Genomic DNA, 20,073 nt, shown 5'->3' on the forward strand with positions numbered 1-20,073 from the left:
ATAAATGAGAGGGGAAATGGCTTAAAGTGATCTCTGCAACATAATATTTATTTTATATTTTAAAAAAAGCATGTACTTTTTGCATTCTATTTCATAAAATAGTCATATTTATTTAAAGGACTAAGAGCCCTTTTCCCCCTCCAAATCTACATAAGTAAATAGCACTTGCCAGGTGCATTTTTATTAAGGGATTGTCACTTCAGATGGAGGGTAGGTATTAGGTTTCGGATTTAAAGTGCAGGCCATGTGGCAAATACCAATTTAACTTTGAGGGGCCAGGAGAGTACCTCAATTTTTTTTTCTTTCATATAGTGGTAAGGCATATCATTTTAAAGATTTCAGTTATATAAGCAAAGCAGTTGATTTTAAAATTCTTTGGTATGATTTTATGAGTATTTTGGCATGCTACTTGGCATACTATTGTGACTTGTACACTCCCTACATTTACTCATGTAGCACAGCAACTTCATTTCTGCTGAAGATACAGATAAGAAATTCTTATTTGGCCCTCAGAGAACATTGCCATTCTGAGCATGAACGAATCTGAGTCCCACTTCAGCGAGAGCTAAAAGGAGAGGGGAATTTTGTAAGATCCCCAAGAGTCGGTCAGGAGTGGACTTGCTTGAGCATCCATTGAAAGAGAGGCGGACTCTTCGGAGGGCAGAGGAATGGTCCCTCCTCCATGAAAAAGTATGTCAGCTGGCTGGGACAGGCACGCTCTCCCAAGGGCAGTGAGAGTCATGGGCAATCTGAAGACCTTTTAAGCGCCCAGAGAAACAGGCAGCCAGTTCCACAGTGGCTGGAGCCAGGGCACAGTGAGAGAAGCCCATGTGACTTCCCCGCAGGAGCTGGACAGGAATGAAAATGGAAGATCAATGTGAGGGATGTTGGATCCCCGTCAGGAAAGACGTGACACACATAGCAAAGGCTGTGAGCAGGAAAAGTGGCGATTTGCAAATGGGACCCTCCAATCATTATGCTAAGACATCCAATGCCAGGCATGGTATTTGCCAATACCTTTGAGCCCTAAAATGGCAAGGTACACATAAAAGCATAAGCTATTTTAAATTTTGTTGTTGTTAATCCTCAGCTGAGGATATTTTTTCCATAGATATTTTTTTTCAGACAGAGTGAAAGGGAGGGGGATAGACAGAGAGAGAGAGAGAGAAACATCGATGTGAGAGAGACACATTGATCAGCTGCCTCCTGCACACATTCCTACCAGGATTGAGCCTGCACCTGAGGTACGTACCCTTTACCAGAATAAACCCAGACCCTTCAGTCGTGGGCTGATGCTCTAGTCTAACCACTGAACAAAACCTGCCAGGGCAGCATTACCTATTTTAAAAGGACATTCTCAGTAAAGACAACACACAAGAATACTAAAAGCTGACTCAAAGAGAAAAATCCAGAATCTAGGAAATTTAAAAAGCAATGTCCCAGCTGAAAACAATATATTTCAAGTACATGATGTGAAGGGGAATCAGAATATATCATGATGTCATTGACTGCCTAGGACATTGCCTTTTCCAGTGAGAGTTTGCTCATAAATCACTCACAGAGATTTTTTAAATTACAGATGTGGATGGGAGATTAAGCATTTCTCCGAAGAGCTGCCTCCAGCGGGCTTAGCATGGCTGATAGTCATCCATGTGCCCCAGAGAGTAAAACAGCCAATGTAAGAAAATGTTGGAGAAATTGTTTACAACTCTTAAAGTGATTCATTGTTGTTTTCATCAAATATGTATTTTATGATGAGTTTTTAGAACAGAGCGAAGTTATTTGAGGGGTAAAGTCTTGGAGGAGGCAGGGGGGTGGATTCCAGAAAGTCACAGAAAAACCATTGTTACCCTGGGAAAGAGAGAGAGATACATCTTTCTCAAGTCAAAGTATTGGAAAAGAAAGATAAAGAGGTCTCAAAGCAATTTTGGAGGGTAAAAGAAGATATTAGAGAAAGTTTAACCAAGTTCCCTCAGTAAAACAGGAAGTGAAAACGCCTAGTGGCTTTAGGGCCACAATTCACTATCTGGGTTTCGAGTAGAGGTTCTGGAGTCTTGATTTATGGAAAAATTAGTATTTGTATTTGCAAACATTTATAATTAGTAGATTGCAAATGATTGAAGTTCGTTTGCTTGAACTAAGTTAAGCAATCTTGTTTACATTACTATTTTTATTAGTGAATCTCTTATTCTCAATTGATGTAATTGCAAACTTCTCACCTAAAATCCTGAGGCAATTAAGGACCAAATACACTTGTGTAGTGGGTGCACTTGTTAATGGTATTTGCATTTATACACTAAATAAGGAAGAAAAAGTATTAGAGAGGTCAGAGTAAAATTTAGAGAATCATGTAACTGTCTGATCCTGTATTTGCTCAAGTGAGGCAGCCACCAGAACTGTATCTTGCTGTTTAAAATCAAGGTGTAATTTGTAAGTGCTTTTGGAGAAAATACTGATCTATTCTTAATAGACACTAATGCACATCATAAATACAAAAGTCATGCTATTAAGTGCTCATCACCCATCAAGAAGGAGTTTATTTCAATTAGGCTAAGGAAATGCATTTCATGGTAGATTATGTCAAAGCAAAGACTATGGGGTAAGAGTTTGATTTATACTGTTAGTTCAGATAGCAAACAATTAGTCACATGATACTTTTTCTAGTATGATAACCATCTTTTAAAATTGGCAAGTGCATGTGATTGTATTAAATAAATTTCATCTCTAATGTTCAAAATATAGATTTTTAAACCACCTTGCTTCCTAAATTCACAAGTGAATCTGCTGTTAGAAAACCTGAGACAATGTTCACCTGGGTAAAGACATGCTACTTTAAAGGAAAATGTTAGTTCAGCTTCTTATTCAACTCAGGTATTACTGTACAACCAGGGCTGACTTATAACATTAACCTCAGGAAGGAAATTGGTTGTTTTTCTAAACTTTGGTCTGCAAGTTAAACAGAATTTCAGGCTCTTGACCCCAGAGTGACCAATGGACAAGGGGACACAGCAAGCTCCTAAAATGTGTCACAAAACTCTGTAATGTGTTTACTTAAGAAAGCACAGGTCAAATGAAGCATCTGTCTCTTCATGAAATCATGTTTTTATTTTACCTAATTTTCCAGCTTGGATTATTGAGGTGCAAGAAGGTCATGCCAAGGGGTTGAAAAGTGAGTCAATACCTCAAATGGGATCAGAATCTAGAATCCTTGAAGAAGGCAGCCAGGAGCTCCAATAGCAGGAGAGCTCATGTGCATTCAAACGCAGTTTTATGTAAAAATAATAAAACTCTAGAACTCCCATTTCAAAACAGTAAACATAAATGGCAAATACTGCATCAATTGGAAGGAACAAAACTTATTTTTTTTTTTTTTACCTTATAACTAGCTGTGTCAATATCCTTCTGAATCAAATTCAAGATTATCGCCTACAAAATGAGCACCAACAAACCATTAGAGGATAGTATCAAAATCTTGGGGTCTCTGGCCAGATGAAATGGGTTAGGATTTTACCAGTTTACTAGTTGTTGACCTTAGACAAGTTTAGAAATTTCTCTGTATGTCAGTTTCCTGTCTCTTGGGTGACTCATTAGAAGTGCTTACTTCATGGTGTTTTGTGAGGACGCAATGATATTAAAGATGCAAAGTGCTCAATATACAGGCCTGACAAATATCTATTGCCCAGGAATTGTTAGCTATTTTGTTGTTCTCATTGACATCCTGGGCTTATTATACTTTTACTTATGAGTATTCCAATACTCAGTCGTTTTGATGAATTTTGACATATCTAGACACTCTTGATTTGGGAAAGAAAAGGACATTTCTTATCATAAGGAAAAAAAATCATGCATTAAGTGTGTGAGATATTTACTGCTTAGGCCACCTTCAACTGGTTGGGTTTCCACATATGGCAGACAATCTATAGGCCTCCCTTAAAGAAATATTAATTGGGATTTGATTTATAAAACAAACAACTGATGCTAAACACCAAATCTCTCAATGCTGCCAGACCTACAACAAAGTCCTATTCCCACCTTTCATCTGGGGGCCAAGAAAGACACAGTGTGGCACTGGCCCAAACTGGATTGAAAAAAATGCTCAGTTTGTGTTGATTAAAGCTACGGTTTTGGGGGAAAATACCAAGTTTAATCCTAGCTTCCTTTCATTTCACATCTCACAGCCAGTCCTGACATCTGATTCTGTGCACTTGGCGTTGGTCTACGGTGTTTCCAGGGCCTCTGCAGCTTTTCAAAACATGGCCTTGTTTAATCTAATCATCTATGGGAGCACAGTCCCACGCAGATCAGCACAACCAGAGAACGCACTCTAACCACAGCAAAACGCGGGCAGCTCTGCTGTTGTGTCTCAACCACTTCCTAGGTCTCCAGCCAAACATTTGGCTTCAGCTTTTTCAGTTGCCTGCTTTCAGCTGAGGAAGCATTTTGGAATCTTTCATGGCGAAGAGAGTCACTTAGCACATTTTATAATTAACTACCATAAAGCAAAGCTTCGGCAAGTTTGCAAATCATGGATTTCATCAGTCTAAATAAAGTCAGATTGTCCCCCATGCTGTATTAGAAGCTGGCCAAACATCAATAAAATTATTATTTTGAGCAAGCATGTGTGCAGCAGGTGAAATCTTTATTATTACAAGCCGATAATAAAAGTTTGACAAGTTAAAAATATAAACTCAAAATATAAACTTACATTCACTTGGAACTTTCTCCAGTTCACATTTGGATTGTAAAATGGCTGTAACCACATTCCTGCCTCCACTCAAGGAACAGAGATGGGGACTGGGTTCTTGATGGTTTAAAGCAACTTTCATAAATGTTCTCAAAATGTAATCAGTGTTTACATGCACATAACATCGACAGGAGGAAGGCAAAGTTTTGCTGCCTATGGAGAATCTAAGGTCATCAAAATTTACTTGCCAGAAGCCTGCATGGTTACCAGTTGAGTAGGTACCTCCAACATCTAGCTCTTTCTTAGAAAGAATTAGCAGGGAAAGAAAAGTATTCCAGTTAACATGCGGGGCATGAAAGCGGGGCATGAAAAGAGTCACTTTCCCAATTGTTCACTTAACCCACTTTAACCCCATGGATAGAACAGGTGCCAGAAGGCACTTCAGGCTGGCCTCTTTAGCTTTCCTGTTAATTCTCAATACCAACATGTTTCAGATGGAGGAGGGAAAAGAACAGAGAAAATTCTGATTCAGGTACAATGGCTTTGTGTTTTAAACCACTATGTATAAAAGAGGATGCAGTGGGGCACTCCATGAGAAAATTTAAGTCGGTTCATGAAGGTGTTAGTCTTAACCAAATATATCCTTTAGAGCAGTGGTTCTCAACCTGTGGGTCGCGACCACTTTGGCGGTCGAACGACCCTTTCACAGGGGTCGCCTAAGACCATCCTGCATATCAGATATTTACATTACGATTCATAACAGTAGCAACATTACAGTTATGTAGTAGCAACGAAAATAATTTTATGGTTGGGTCACAACATGAGGAACTGTATTTAAAGGGCCAAAAGGATGAGAACCACTGCTTTAGAGCTTATAGAAGAAATAAAAAAGAAAACATATGGAAACAGCCTGGACATTTTCTCCATAGCTTATGTTTTAAGCTAGTAACATATTCACAGTCTGTGTACATGAAGCAAACTGCACATTCTGAAATGGGCTCAAGGAAATTCAAAACACTCTAGCAAACTGGGGATTCACAAGGTTTTTCATCACCAGACATAGCTCGTATCGTTAACCTCCAAATCTGGGAGGTAGTATATGTCTAATAAAAGGGAAGGGAGGAAATCACATGAGAAGGATGGAGTAGAATTAGAATCCAGAGCATGAATAGCTCGTTACATGGCCTCATGCAACCACCTAAAAATAAAGCACTGGAAACAGACCCAAGAACACACTGGCTGCGGAGGGGCGACTGTAATCACATACAGATGATTAGGAAATATTTTGTAAGGTTATCTTCTCTAAGTTTTGTAAGGCTCAGACTTTATAACACATGTTCACAATTTTTTAGGCAAAAAAGTGAAATTAAAGAATAATAAAGCAATTAGAAAATGAATGAAAGCCAGATCTCTTTATGAAATGGGAATTAAATCCATATTCCTCTATGCCCAGATCTTAAATGTCTCTGATGGGGCCATATGTCGTGCAAAAAGGAAAATTAAGTAGGCAGAGTTTGATTGGAGAATGAATTATAGAGAAGTTTAAAGAAGTAAATAGAGGTGATTCAACCAAGAAATGAAAGGGGGGACGGACAGGTGTAGTCATATGTCAACAATTTAGGTTTCATTTTTCACATAGAACCCCACATTTCGCCAACATCGTTTTATATTCTTGTCCCATTAAGAAAAGTTTGTACTGCACACATTTAGTTTTAATAAAACATCTGTTCTCATTGGTATCTGGCTGCTCCCCTTTCAGATGGTTGCATCTGTCTGTGTGACCCCAGGCCCTTGGTTTAGGATTCAGGAGGGCTGGGAAAGGTGATGCTGGGAGCCTTTTCATTCCAGCCCAGTTGGCTTGAGAGTCAATGCAGCCCCAAAGAAGATGCACTTACTGCTGCAGGCTGCTCCTCCCGGGAAGTCTCCCAGATGCTGTCCAAGTGTGAAAAGGGATCAGTACAGGCTTGAAGGAAGTAATAGCCCTTCCTTCGAGAAGTTTCTAATCTCTTCTTTGGAAGATCAGGAATTGGCTCATAGTCTTATAGATGGGTGATGCCAAAATTCAGCTCTGTTCCTTATTCCTCACCATCCCTCTACCCAGACAGAGAGGAACCACCCCCTGCCTTCCCAGGGATTTAGAATCTTATGGGGCTTCTCTCAGTCCGAATAATGGTGATTAATTACTGGTGTTGCTTTTTAAATCTTGTTTAATTACAATCCTCTTGAGTATTTGGACTAATCTCTCTTAGGTTCTGATGCAGAATTGGAAAGTTGCCAATTCTTAGGCAGCTTTCATGTTTCTGCCTCTTACTCATGAACACAGAGACATGTAATAAATATTGAGTTAGGATCTATATGAGGTTATAGTTTTGTTTTCCTTTTTTTAATTCTCACCCAAGGATATGTTTTCATTGATTTTAGAGAGAGAGAAAGAGGAAGAGAGAGAGGGAGATAGGAAGGGAGGGAAGGAGAGAGAGAGAGAGAGACAGAGGGAGTGAGAGAGAGAGGAGAGAGAGAGAGAGAGAGAGAGAGAGAGAGAGATAGGTTGCCTCATATACCCGACCCCACTGGGGCTTGAACCTGCAAATTTTTGGTGCATAGGACAATACTCCAACCAACCAAGTCACCCAGCCAAGATGAGGCTGTAGTTTTAATTACTTTAATATGCACGAGTGAGAGACAGGTGAAGACATAATCCCATCCCTGAAGCTCAAATGGCATATGGATCTTAAAAATACTTTCAACTCTTCTAGCCCAGCACAACAGAAAGCCATGGATTCTGAGAGTGTCTAAATGACTCAGCTGACATAAAACACAGAATACTAAGACAGAGCTGGGATTTCATCTCAGATCATGGGTTCCTTAAGCTAAAGATGCTCAATTCATGTGATGTTATATTGAATTATTATCAGCAGTGCCTTTGAGTGGTTATTTAGGCAACAAATACTTTATGTTTGTTCCTTTTTTTTGCTTAGATGATAAGAAGAGTGTCAGTTAAGGAAATTAAAGTCATGATTAACACATAAGAATTGAAATTTGACTACAGATCTCTATTTTACTGCTGCGATACACTAATGCATGCAATTAATTACACCTTTGATTTGAAGTATTTAGAGAACACATAGAAGCAAGAAATCAACACCTTGTGGAATATTCTTTGCCTACTGGGGATGTGAAAAAAAATTTTAATTTCTATTTAAAAATTAGGGTTTCAGCTTAAAAAATGAAATCTATTTAATAAAATACAGCAAAAAAAATAACAATTATCAAATCATACTCTGCCCTTCCCAAAAAAAATGATGCTAAAAGGTGATACATGCATTTAAAAATGGAAATGAACTATTTAATTAAAAAGCAAAACATGATTATGTGGATAACGATAACAGCTGATATCTATAATTTACCCAATTTGGTCCTGAAAATAACTCCATGAAATAGGCAATGTTGTTCCTATACTTCAGATATAAAAACTGAAGCTTAGAAAGTTTAAATAGTAAGACCAATGTGACAGAGGTAGAAAGTACTTTAGCAAAAAGTGAGCCCAGATGTGTCTAATTCTAACATCTAATCCTAAGTACTGAACTAACCTCTCATATGCCTACCTAGTAGCCTATGTCAATGTTAGAAAACACATATTTCTAACTGCTGGGGTATTTTTCAACAACTAACTCAGCCCTAAACTTCTAGTTTTAGGATTTAGATGTGTTTCGTATGACAAACACACCAGCTAAGTGACATTTTAAAACAAACTCTGTTGACCACTGAGCTTGGCTTTGCTATTAAAAACAAGACAGGCATGTTTACCATAAGCTATTGATTACCTTTGACAGGACCAAGCTCTTATCAGCCATAGTGGAAGAAAACATGATACATTTGTGTGCAAACCGCTTAGCCCTGGATGAGTCAGTAGGGTCTTGAGTAACCCCTAAGAGGAACAGCTCTGCATTCCTAGCCAACTGTGACAAATCTCCTCTAAGAGTCATTTAAGGATGCTTAAAAGACAGTGGCAGTAGCAAATTTCTCTTATGCTTTTAAATGACAAGTGTCAGACAGGAAACATCTACCGTGTGCCTGACTTTGCCTTCCGTCTCCCTTATTAGTTAACCCCGAAAGTGCAAATATAAACAAATTTAATCCCTAAGGCCGCATCTGAACCAGGAGAAATCTGGAATTCATTGCCAAGTATTTCAGTTCCTGCTGCAGCTGTTACAAGTGTTTGATTTGGCGAGGGAAGAGAAAGGGCGCTGCATACCAATTTCGTGAGCCACAGTGAAAGCTGCGTGGAGGCCATCGTCTTCAATCACAGCACAGCTGCGCTCCGGAGAACATATGGTCCCAACGTCTGCCATTCCCAGGGTGTCACATGAATGATGCCCACATAAATCCTTCCCAGGAGAAAGAAAGAAATCATTAAAATCAATTACAAGCCAGAAGGGTCCACCTTGGAGAACCACTTGCTCACTGCAAAAGGCAACACGGGGGTATGTTTATGGTATCACCTGTTCGGCTCTGGGAATGTGCCAAAGATAAACCAATGGCATCGACTCTTCTAAGCTTCTCTGAGCCCCAGAGGCACAGAAGGATGAGGGGACTCAATTACATTTAAAAAGATATCGGAGGATGGTAGCTTGTCCATTATAGGAACAGCTGGAGCCTTCACCGAGCTGGAGCCCATGTATGCAGACACATATGTCATGGACCACTTTCACATATGGTCATGCTTAGGAAAGCCTTAATAGTCCGACCGAAATGCATGCTAACTTTATCAGAAGCCCCGCCTAATAATGTATTTTCCATCACAGGGGCAAATTGCAACCACATATCTGTGGCAGAATATCAATATATCAGTAATTTGGATAGGAAACTAAATTTTAATCTAAAAGCACGATTCCTTGAAAGAGCAACTCTTAATTTCCAAATTGAGTTGTAATTTCACAGGTCGTGTCTTCAGAAATGTATGCATTTAATGAAGTATTTCTCAACCAGATCCGTACTCAGAAAATACATGTTATACATTGTGTTTATATAAGTGAGTGTATGCATTTTTCTGGTGAGAAGTTGTATATTAAGAGATTCTTAAAGGAGAACATGATCATCCCCCACTAATGGTTACAAGTTATAGAGTTAGATAAAAGAGGCATCAACAGACAATTGAAAATGGAGAAGTGTAAAGAAAAAATGTAAGCGAATTTTTTTTTGCATGATAGATGTATCATGATAAACTTTCCCTTAAATGCCATTTGAGTATTAATATACATTAGAAGTTCTTGTGCTTGCCTATGGTTTTCAATAAAAATTAATTGACAGTGTGCACATTTATATCTGAAAAAGCAAGATAGTATCCTAGTAAGCCATAGGTAAATAACTAGAATGAAAAGATTTCTTATAAAATTATTAATTACTATGAAAGATGACAATGTACTAGTTGAAATAACATGCACAGTTTCTATTACAGCTATCATCTTAGTATCCCCACTACCACAATATCTGGCTTATGATAGGAGCTCAACAAACATTTGCTGAATTGAGGTGAATTATGATGTACAGTCAGACGCAATGTAGGCCTCACACACCTTTAACAAGCTATACGCTAGCTAAGCTAGTAAGACCTCAATGGATTTCTGGAAGCCAGCACAAGATGTTATTACTACATAACTAATGCCACCTCCTCATTGTCAACATATTCTTCTAACTCTTCTCTATTTTGCTGCATAAAAATCCAACCACCGTGAAAAATATTTAAATGATATATCCTATGATCTCTCTAGTACATTTTCTAGTACATTTTCATTTTTTACTGTGTTCCATGCATTATGAAATCCCAACTGTGACGAATTACACTGTGGCTGCCATCTTATTATAGTTCCAGACAGTGGAAATCTCGGCCAAGGAGGCTTGGTGAATCAAATCACCAAACCAACAGTAGCCTACCAAAGTTTCCTGTGTATCCTTATATGTCATCCTGTGGGATCTCAAATTACAGCCGTTGAAAACAAATTAGTAGTTTTTAAAATTGAAACTGGAACACACTTTTGCATAATAATAAGTCTTAGATTTAATAATATAGTACAATACATTTTTTAACCCTCCCCCCCCCAATCCCGTTAGTAGCTTTAAGACCAAAAATCCAGGTTAAGTTCATTTCTGCACACACATACTTTTTAAAACCAAGACTTATGTTTATATCCACAACTGGGGTTCCTTATCTTCAAGTAGAATGTTAAAATTCAATATTGTTTCCCCTTCTTGCCCCTTACTTCGTTAACAAGTTTGAAGAGCCACAGCAAATGGAAATGGTCCTCCTGTTCTGAACGAAGTTTAATCTGGATTTTTCATTTCTATATGTGTGCTGGTGGTAATCAATTGCTCATTAGAGGCCATCAGTCCTCCTTGTCATCCTTGAATTGCATTAAATGCATTTGGCCCTTTGCCATGGAAATGTGTGCATGTGACAAAATTATGAACAGAAGCAGCTATTTTTTTTTAAACACACTGATTAAACCCCTTGATGACATAGTCACACTATATTTCTGTAAGTATAATTACGTAAACTGGCAGTCTTTCCATTTAATTCACACAGTTTCAAACACTGGCAGCCCCGTTATGATTTCATCCTCAAGATTTACAGTAAATTCATGTGTTTCTTTGTGATCCAATGTTCATTCCAATGTATTAAAACTCAACTTGTGCATCAAATTAGTAAGAGTATAGCACATCACACTCACGTCTATTTTTGTGGTGATTTATAGCAATATTTATAGGTGAGAGTCTCATTTTAAATTTATAGGAATGTGTGTTATTATTCACAGAGGTAAGAATACTGTTGGGGCAATACCATTTATCTATCCATCTATCTGGATTTGGGGGAGGGGATAATGAAGAAATGTGAGTCACATACAGTATTCACACAAGAGATAAATGAATTACAAGTGCTGACAAGAGTTTTTCTGATTGATTAGTGTAGATATGAAGGTAAATTACATCTTTGTTATGTTAAAGGGGTTCTTTTCATACAGGATCAATATTTTATCACCATGGTGTAAACAGACAGTAATGCAATGGGAGATTTAGTAAAAACTAAAAAGCGAGGGTTGCAAGAGTATGCAGAGATTGAACCAGTGGGCTTGTGCTGTGGCATTGGCCAGGAGATAAGACTGGGACATTGTATCTAACTCAAAAATAGAGCTGACATAGTCAGCAAGACTGATGAAGACCTGACGGGGAGGTCATTGGCATGGCGACCATTCAATGGTTTGGCCATTATGAATATGGCAATACCTGTGACTTATGGAATTTAAAAGAACTACTTGTTCCCCAGACCTATTCCTGCAGTTGGAGTTGGAGACTGGGAGCCAGCAAAGTATAAAACCTTAACAAGCAGATGGCGAGAAGACAGTACAACTTGGGGAATCGTGGTGGTCAGGACGGGGTGAGAAAAATGAACCAAGCAGGTGTGTGAGCATGCAAAGTGAAACAAATAACAGGAGATGTAGGATTTCTTGCCTTGCTCAGGAGATAGGTCTCTCTGTGCTGCTAAGAAAAGGAGCTAAAAGGAAACACATGCTGATAAGAGCACAAATCACAACTGTAGCAACAGCAGCCAGGATGAAGGAAGAATACCTTGTAGAAGAGAAACTCGAGTTAAATAACAGCAGCTTCTGTTTCTATGGATATCACCACCTGGCAAGGGCAAGTGTGGAGCTCAAGGGGGGGGGCATAAAGAAAGATTCAACTAGCCTCAGATGTCTATCTATCTGTCTACCCAATTCCTATGAAGAGGGATTGATAGGAGATTAGTCTGATGTGGAACATATTTTAGCCATAGTATTACACAAACATACATTTACACACCACAATCCCCCATACCTGTGAATCCAATTCTGGATGTGTCATTTGGCTTTCTGGCTATCCCAATTATAAAGGCCTTGATTTGGATCTCAGTAGAGACTACATTAATTGTGTCTGTTGGCCCACCCATTACAATAACCCATGTTTATACAATCCCTATCCATGCTTCTGATGCAACTAAGTAATACCCCCCTCCCCCACCACACACACACACACACACACACACACACACACCACATACACCACACACACACACACACCCAGCATTGATAAACACACACACACACACACACACACAGAGCCCAGCTGGATTAGGAGCCAAGAGATCCAAGTGCATTTATTCCTCAAACAATTATGGTGTGCCCACAATCTGCCACTGTGCTAGGCGCTGACACTGTGGTACACAATAAAATAAGAGCTGATCCTGACCCTTAAGAAACATGAGGATCTGGTGGCAAAACAGATACGCTATGAGAGGAGCAGATTGTGACATGCTGTTATGAATAGATTGTTGAGGGAGCGAAGAAGAGGATTTGGGGGAATCAATAAAGGTATCTGGAGGGAGGTAATTGGATCTTGAGGGATAAAGAGAAGGCTGACAGTCTCAGAGGAAGGGTACTCTAACAAGGAAAGATTGGTGAATCCATCAGGAGATGGTGAATGGCAGGGTCTGTTTTGGAAATGACAGGAAGTTTGTTGGGGACGGAATAGGCAGGATTTGTTAGATTCAGGGGACTTGGGGAAGCTGGAAAAATAGTCTGGGCCCACCCAGAGTTCCACGATAGGAAATTTTCCCTGATAAATGTTTAGTAAGAAGAAGGGGGAGAAGGAATGGAGCAAGTTGGGGACTGAGGGAGTAGATGCTTGGAGGAGTCATTTTGGAGAACAGAATGAAAGCTAATTAGAGATAACAAATGGAAGGTGACTGCTTTTTAATTCTAACTCTATTATTAAGAATCATTATGTAAGTCACTTATATGCTTTCAGACAAAGTTCCTTCATCATTAACATAAGGAATTTGGACCAGGTGGTCTCTATGGCTTTCCAACTATACATGTGTTAGTATTCAATGAAAACATTCAATTTATAGACGGAGAAATGAAAGCTCAGGGGCAATAAGTGTTCAAAGTGGGAAGCTTGAGACTAGTGAAGCTGACATTCAACCTATGTCTACAGACTCCAATTCCTGAACCTACTTTGCCATGGTACTGTTAGATCACCATATATGTTATTCTTGACATTACTCTTATTTTTACATTCATAAATTGTGCTTGGTCAAGCAAATTCCTTTTTTGCAACAGATAATACAGCATAGTCTTTATCTCTATGTTCTGTTTGGTATAATTCAACAATTTAGAGGCATACTAAATATACAAAGTGCACAAAGTTGTTCCAGGAAAGAATATAGAAGTGCGGGGTAAGAAAGCAGTGACATCATTAACGTGCATCTCTCTCTCACCTGCCATATCTGATAGGTCACTGTAAGTCACTGACTCCATCTACCAAAAGTCTCCTGTAACTGTCCTCTCTTTCTCATTCATTCTATTATTCCTTCCTGACTAGACTATCATCCAAGGCTGGTCCCATTGCCTCTTGTAACTTCCCTACCTATATGTTTAGACCCCAGATCTTTTTTTAATATATTTTATTTTTCAATTACAATTTACATTCAATATTCTTTTGTACTAGTTTCATATGTACATACACCATAGTGGTTAGACAATCACATACTTTACTAAGTGTTCTCGGATATTTCCAAAACACTAATTCAAAAGAATATATGCACCCCTATGTTCATTGCAGCGCTATTTACAATAGCCAAGATATGAAAGCAATCCAAGTGCCCATCAGCAGACGAGTGTATAAAAAGGTTGTGGTACATATATAAAATAGACCCCGGATCCTATAAGATTCCTTCATTCCTCCAAAATTTAAGACACAATCTTAGCCTTCATTCATCCATTCACAATGCAACACAAGCTTCCTGTCAGCCTCAACTGCACTTTCATGATCCATCTTGTCCATTATTCCTTGCATATCTCATTAAGTTTGGCCCCAGATCTTAGCCTCAAGATTCCTTCTGCCAAAAAGGATGAATTAACTCACATCCACCTTAATTTACACTTCTTAACTTGATCTCTGCTTCTCTACTTCCTGGTGCCATTGCTTTCATTTAGACCACTCCAAGTCCCCTCTTGAAGATTAGTGGATCCACACAACCACATAGGCCAGAAGGTTTTTCCCAGAACACACCTCTGTTCACTGTTGTTTCCTTCCATAGATATTCTTTGACTTTAGTTTACAATTTGAGCTTTTTAGCACAATGCTATAAACTGACTTGGGTTCCCCCCAGCCCCAAATTTGTATGTTGAATCCTTAAATCCCCAGTGTGATTGTATTTGGAGATAGGGCCCATAAGGAGGTAATTAAGAATTAAGAATAAATGAGAACATAAGGGTGGGGCCCTGATCCATTAGGATTAGTGTCCTAAAGGAAGAGATACTAAAGTTCTCCTTCTCATTCTCCCTCTATAATTTGATTGTTATTGTCTTCTCTAGATTAACCTATCACCCTTCCACTCTAATATTGTCTGTCCTATCACATATCACCCCCTCCATTTCACAAAATCACCATATTACCTCTGGGCCATGATCGTTTGGTGTGTCTGCAATGCCTGTCTCCTCCTTATGAGTCTGGCTAACTCCTACTCTTTCTTCCAAATTGAACCAAATGGGTCACTCAACCTTCTTATGTACTTGCATGATATCTAATGACCTCATCTATCATAAAAGTTATCATGCTGTACAGCAATGACCCATTTCCTTGTCTCTTTCCTTAAAGGATTCTTAGGAAAGTGGCCACTTTTTAAGCTTCTGAATCCCTCTCTGCCTATTAAGAACATATTGAATATCTGCATATTTTAATTATAACATTTTTAGGTTAGAGAACACTAGATATAGACCAGACAATCATCTCTGTCATTTGTCATCTGTAGCTCTTAAAAAATTATCTCTATTTCTCTTTGTATAAGTGTCCTTCTCTGTCAAATCACAACAATGATACTAGGTTGCAGATTGTTGAAAGATTCATTGTAAAACTGTTAATGATTATGGATAGTATGTAAAAAATGCTCATTGAAAGCTGGGTGGTTCCAAAAATATCTAACCATCCTTTAATGGTCAATTCAATTGTACATGTGCAATGAAGCCTGTATAAAGATCCATAGATAAAACTGATTGTTCCCTCTCCTCTCCTTTTGCAGACTTTGTTGTTAGCTCAGTTGTAGCATTGATTAGAGTTTCCTAACATTAGAGTGACTTATACATTTATCTGCTTCATCTCCCTTGGTTATAAGACCTGGTGGAAAGGAACCAGTATTTTCAATCTGCAGTATTGGCATGTACTCTATGAGAAAGGCAGTAATGAAATAGGTTCTGTGTATCGTGCTACAGTGTCTCGAATAGATTTTAGATTTTTCAGAATATTCTTCACAATTTCTTTATTTTTAGTTGTTATATAATTGACTTATAATGTTATATTAGTTTCAAGCATACAACATAATGATTCGACAAATGTACATATCGTGAAATTATTACCACGGTAAGTCTATTAACATCTATTTCCACACAATGACAGTTTTTTTTCTTGGGATGAAAATGTTTAAGGTCTACTCTCTTAGCAACTTTCAATTCATCAATCATTTTTCAAATTTCAACTAGAGCTGCTCAATCTGTCCCAATCTTCCCATTTCTGGGTTATTTTGCCTTTTATTAATTGGGGTTGACCTATAGGCTATAAATCCTTGCTAAGGGTTCATTTCGGCTTTAAATGGGATTTGAACTCAAATATGAGATGGATTTTGCCAGTCCAGTAAGCAAGCAAATAAGAAAAAGCACATCCTTCTGCCTCCTTCAAGCGTCTAGCCTCCTTGTAGGGCCCCCTATTGTCTGAACCTAACAAGAAGCCAGATGGGAAAGAAGAAACTCCATCAGTGGAGTTCCCACCACAGCATTATAGCACACAACATAAAGAGGTGTTAGCTGAGAGGCAACTGCCTACTGACTGCCACACTGATAATTCATAATGAACGTGAATGAACCTTTTATATTGCATAGTCTCGTAGCTGGTTCATTGACAATCCAATGCTTTCCATCCAGGAATGGGTGAAGCTTTCATTGGTGTTGTCCCAGTTGGGGGGATGTTAAACACCTGCCAATTTTCATATCAAGCAGGTAGGGGTCTTGCTTCTAAAGAAGAGTGCATGGTCTCCAAAATGGGCTTAAGAGTTTATCTTTAAAGAAACTACTTTAAAATAAAAGAAGAAGCTAGGAATAAGGAAAGAACTCTGGAAAGTACAATTAAATCCTGGGGAGATTGGATTTCGGCTGCTTGATGGCACAAGTGGTGTGAATTCCAGCATAAGTGCCATTCCAGAATGAAAAATGACTCTTGGGCCAGAAAACTGACTGGTGCTAAAGTTTCTCTAATTAGTACAGTACTGAGTGCTGGGGGACAGTCCTGACAATGAAGCGTGTCAGTTTGATAAATGAATTACTAGCGCTATTCTGCTGACTCCCGGACACAACGCTCAAGGTGGCCTCGGCTAGTAAACAGGGGTGGAAAACACATCCTCACACAGTTGCTTCATGCCCGAAAAACAAGTAATTTAGCAGAAGACAGCTGGACACAAAATTTGAACAGAGCTCAGAGCCCATCAAAACATGGATTTCATGGCTTGGCGTCTGGCTGCTAAGCAACGGATTTATGACATCAAAACAGAGTTGTAAAAGTAGGATCCTGGTGCCAACTCTGGGTAGTTCCCATTGAAAAGAAATAGCTGCGAACACATTTCTCTAGGTCTTAAGAGATCTGATTTCCCTGGGATAGGAGAGATCAGATCATTTCTCCTCTAGCCCAGAATGTGTTTTCCACATTCTGAAGCATTAGGTGGAGATTAACTTTGCATTTTTGAAGTAAGCTCAAATGCATGCTGCATAAGGGTCTCAAGAGTATTTTTCTCAGCTCCTTAATTAATAGCACTCTTTTAAATTAGGTGCATGTATGCATAACACACATGCTTTTCAGATATTTGGTTCTCATCCAGTTTGATGTATATACCAGAAGGCCAGCCCCAAACTAAATGGCAACTGCTTCACTAAAAGTGTGATTCTGCTTGGTGAGGAGGCCAGAGAGGGCCCATGCAAAATACTTTCCATGTGTGGACCAAATAAGAAATAAGTGTTATTATACTTATGAGCGATAAGATAGACTGCTCATTTATTTCTCCCTTGCGTTCATCTATTTAAAATATGCTGGTAGGTTTCAGAGCTTGGAAAATAGGAAATGTTAGCTACCCAAACTAAAAACAAATCCAGAAAAAGCAACAGACATCATTTAGAATCGCTGACTAGTTTTCCCTTTTCCAGGGAAGCAATTAGGAAAACTGTGGGGCAGGAGGTAAGAAGTGACAGTCTTCTATTAATTTTTTAAAAAGTATGGAATGTGCATTTGCATTTAAAAAGGAAAGTGAAGCATTAAAATGACCTACTCTTTGGAGCAGTTTGCCTACAAAAGCATTTTTCCCTTTGTCTTTACAGAACTTCCTTCCATAAACTCTCTGGAGCCTCCTCCTTGGCAGCCTCTTGTGATGTAGCAAAGCAAGAAATCCAGACATGGAAAGTTGCTCAAAAAAAAAGGAAAAAAAAGAACTTGGAAACCAAAGAAGAAAGAAATAGTTTTACAGAACTTCACACTGAAGGATGCAAAACGAATGTTCTTCCGTTTCAAAGGTGACTGTTGTGCGGAGAAATGAAAGGATGTTTCCAGGAGATCAGTTCATGAGGAGACAGATTTTCCATGGTGCATAGCACTGTGTCCTGCTGGGTTCTCCCTAAGGCTGCCCTCTGCTGTCTTTGTTTACTTGTGGTTTACATTTATGTCTCCCCCAGAAACCACAAGTTTTTCTCCACTCCAAATTTATCAACACGTTTTCTTCATGCCAAGGGTACCTTAGTGAAAAAAAAGGGGCTGGGGGGTGGGATTTGGTAGTGGAGCTCTGTGATTCTAAAACCTCCTGCAAGCCACCATTGAATTTCCTATCCTAGCTCTGGTTGCTCCATTTCGTCCCTAGGTTTTGCATACTCTTTCAAAGTTTCTAATCCTTCATCTATACCGGGTGGATCTCAAACACTTAAAGAATGAGCTTTAAAAGTCGCTTCTTACCAGGTATCTGAGAGGCACAACTTAAAACTACCAGTTAGAGAAGAGTCGTGCAAACTGAGGCTCAGAGCTGAGCAAGCCAGGCGCAGAGCCAGCCCAGACTTTGGTGTCTGCATGTCACACTCACATGGTGTCTGATGACTGTGCAAATAGAGATTGTGCAAATAGAACCTCTGGGCCTAGAAAGATCAATGTCTTTCCCTTTCTGTAACGGTCTTCCTTAAGAGAGGAAAACATGAGAAAACATTCTGCCCCATGTCTTAACTCTGCCCAGATCTTTCCACACTGGAGCTTCAGAAACATTCATCCCAAACACAAAAAATGTAAGCTGACTGTGACCTTTCACTGAGCAGGCAGTGCTGGCGGTGCACGGGGCATCCAAGCCAAAGGCATTACCAAGAAACCTCACAAGATTGGGTTTCTAACCAAGGAACCTCACAAGATTGGGTTTCTGCATCCTCCTCATCCTCCTGCATTCCTTCCTTCCCAGGAATGAGATTCCAACAGGGTGGGCATGCAAGAACCTCATCCGATCTGAAGCCAGACTGACCAAAGAGTCCTTGCTTCGGAAACGCTTCCCTCAACTGAATGTGGAAGAGGTTTAAGTACGAATGTATAAACATCACAAAGGAAGGTGACCGATAAAAATGACCACAATGGATGGCCCATCAAGCCCATTCCATGAAGTTGGTCAAAGTTCCATTTTCCCTGATTTCCAAGACACACTTGCTTTTCCCCTTCCCCACTTAGCTATCTTCATTTCCCCCAGCATTCTAGTCCCTTCTTATCCTATTGATGCATCCGTGACACCATATCTTGGACTAGAGACATCCTGCCTGATTGATTGATTGATTGATTGATTGTCTAAGCAGCTCTGGTTTTTTAAGGCAGGGGCGGCTGCTGGGGTTACCCAGAATACAGGAGCAGAGTGGGTGTCCTGCAAGAAGCAGGCCAGCCTATCCAGAGGGGCAGGTGGTTTTCGGAAGACGCCAGCCACCAGTATGGCTGTCCCACGGCCCGACCTCCGTCCGCCCGGCTGGACCTACCTGGCGCGTGAAGAGGATGGCGGCGTCGTAGTGCTCCTCGTGGTCGTCCCCCAGCTGGTTGTGCTGGTGCTGCCACTTGCAGAAGTTCTTGAGCGTGGTGGCCGCGTTCTTGCTCACCTCCAGGCTCTTGTCCTTGTCGCCCAGCACCACCACCTTCACCACGGCCAGGCGGATGTGGTTCTCGATGCTGGCGTGGCTGTACAGCCGGTTGGCGATGGAGGCCAAGGTCAGCAGGTAATGCTGCAGGCCCCGGCCGTACAGCCGCGCCATGGACGC

General features: G+C 39.8%; 1 protein-coding gene across 1 annotated transcript in view; it reads right to left on the bottom strand.

Annotated features, from left to right (window-relative positions):
• The window catches only part of ADAMTS5 (ADAM metallopeptidase with thrombospondin type 1 motif 5), a 47,464-nt gene extending 27,397 nt beyond the window's left edge, over window positions 1-20,067 (bottom strand). The window contains exons 1-2 of the mRNA XM_006758780.2: window positions 19,798-20,067; window positions 8,937-9,069 (exon numbers count right to left, since the gene is read on the bottom strand). Of these exons, the coding sequence (XP_006758843.2) occupies window positions 8,937-9,069; window positions 19,798-20,067 (403 nt within the window). The remainder of the gene's footprint in view (window positions 1-8,936; window positions 9,070-19,797) is intronic.
• Between the last annotated feature and the right edge of the window lie 6 nt (window positions 20,068-20,073).

The sequence above is a fragment of the Myotis davidii genome, unplaced genomic scaffold (genome assembly GCF_000327345.1).
Source record: "Myotis davidii unplaced genomic scaffold, ASM32734v1 scaffold175, whole genome shotgun sequence".
In the NCBI taxonomy this organism is placed as follows: Eukaryota; Metazoa; Chordata; class Mammalia; order Chiroptera; family Vespertilionidae; genus Myotis; species Myotis davidii.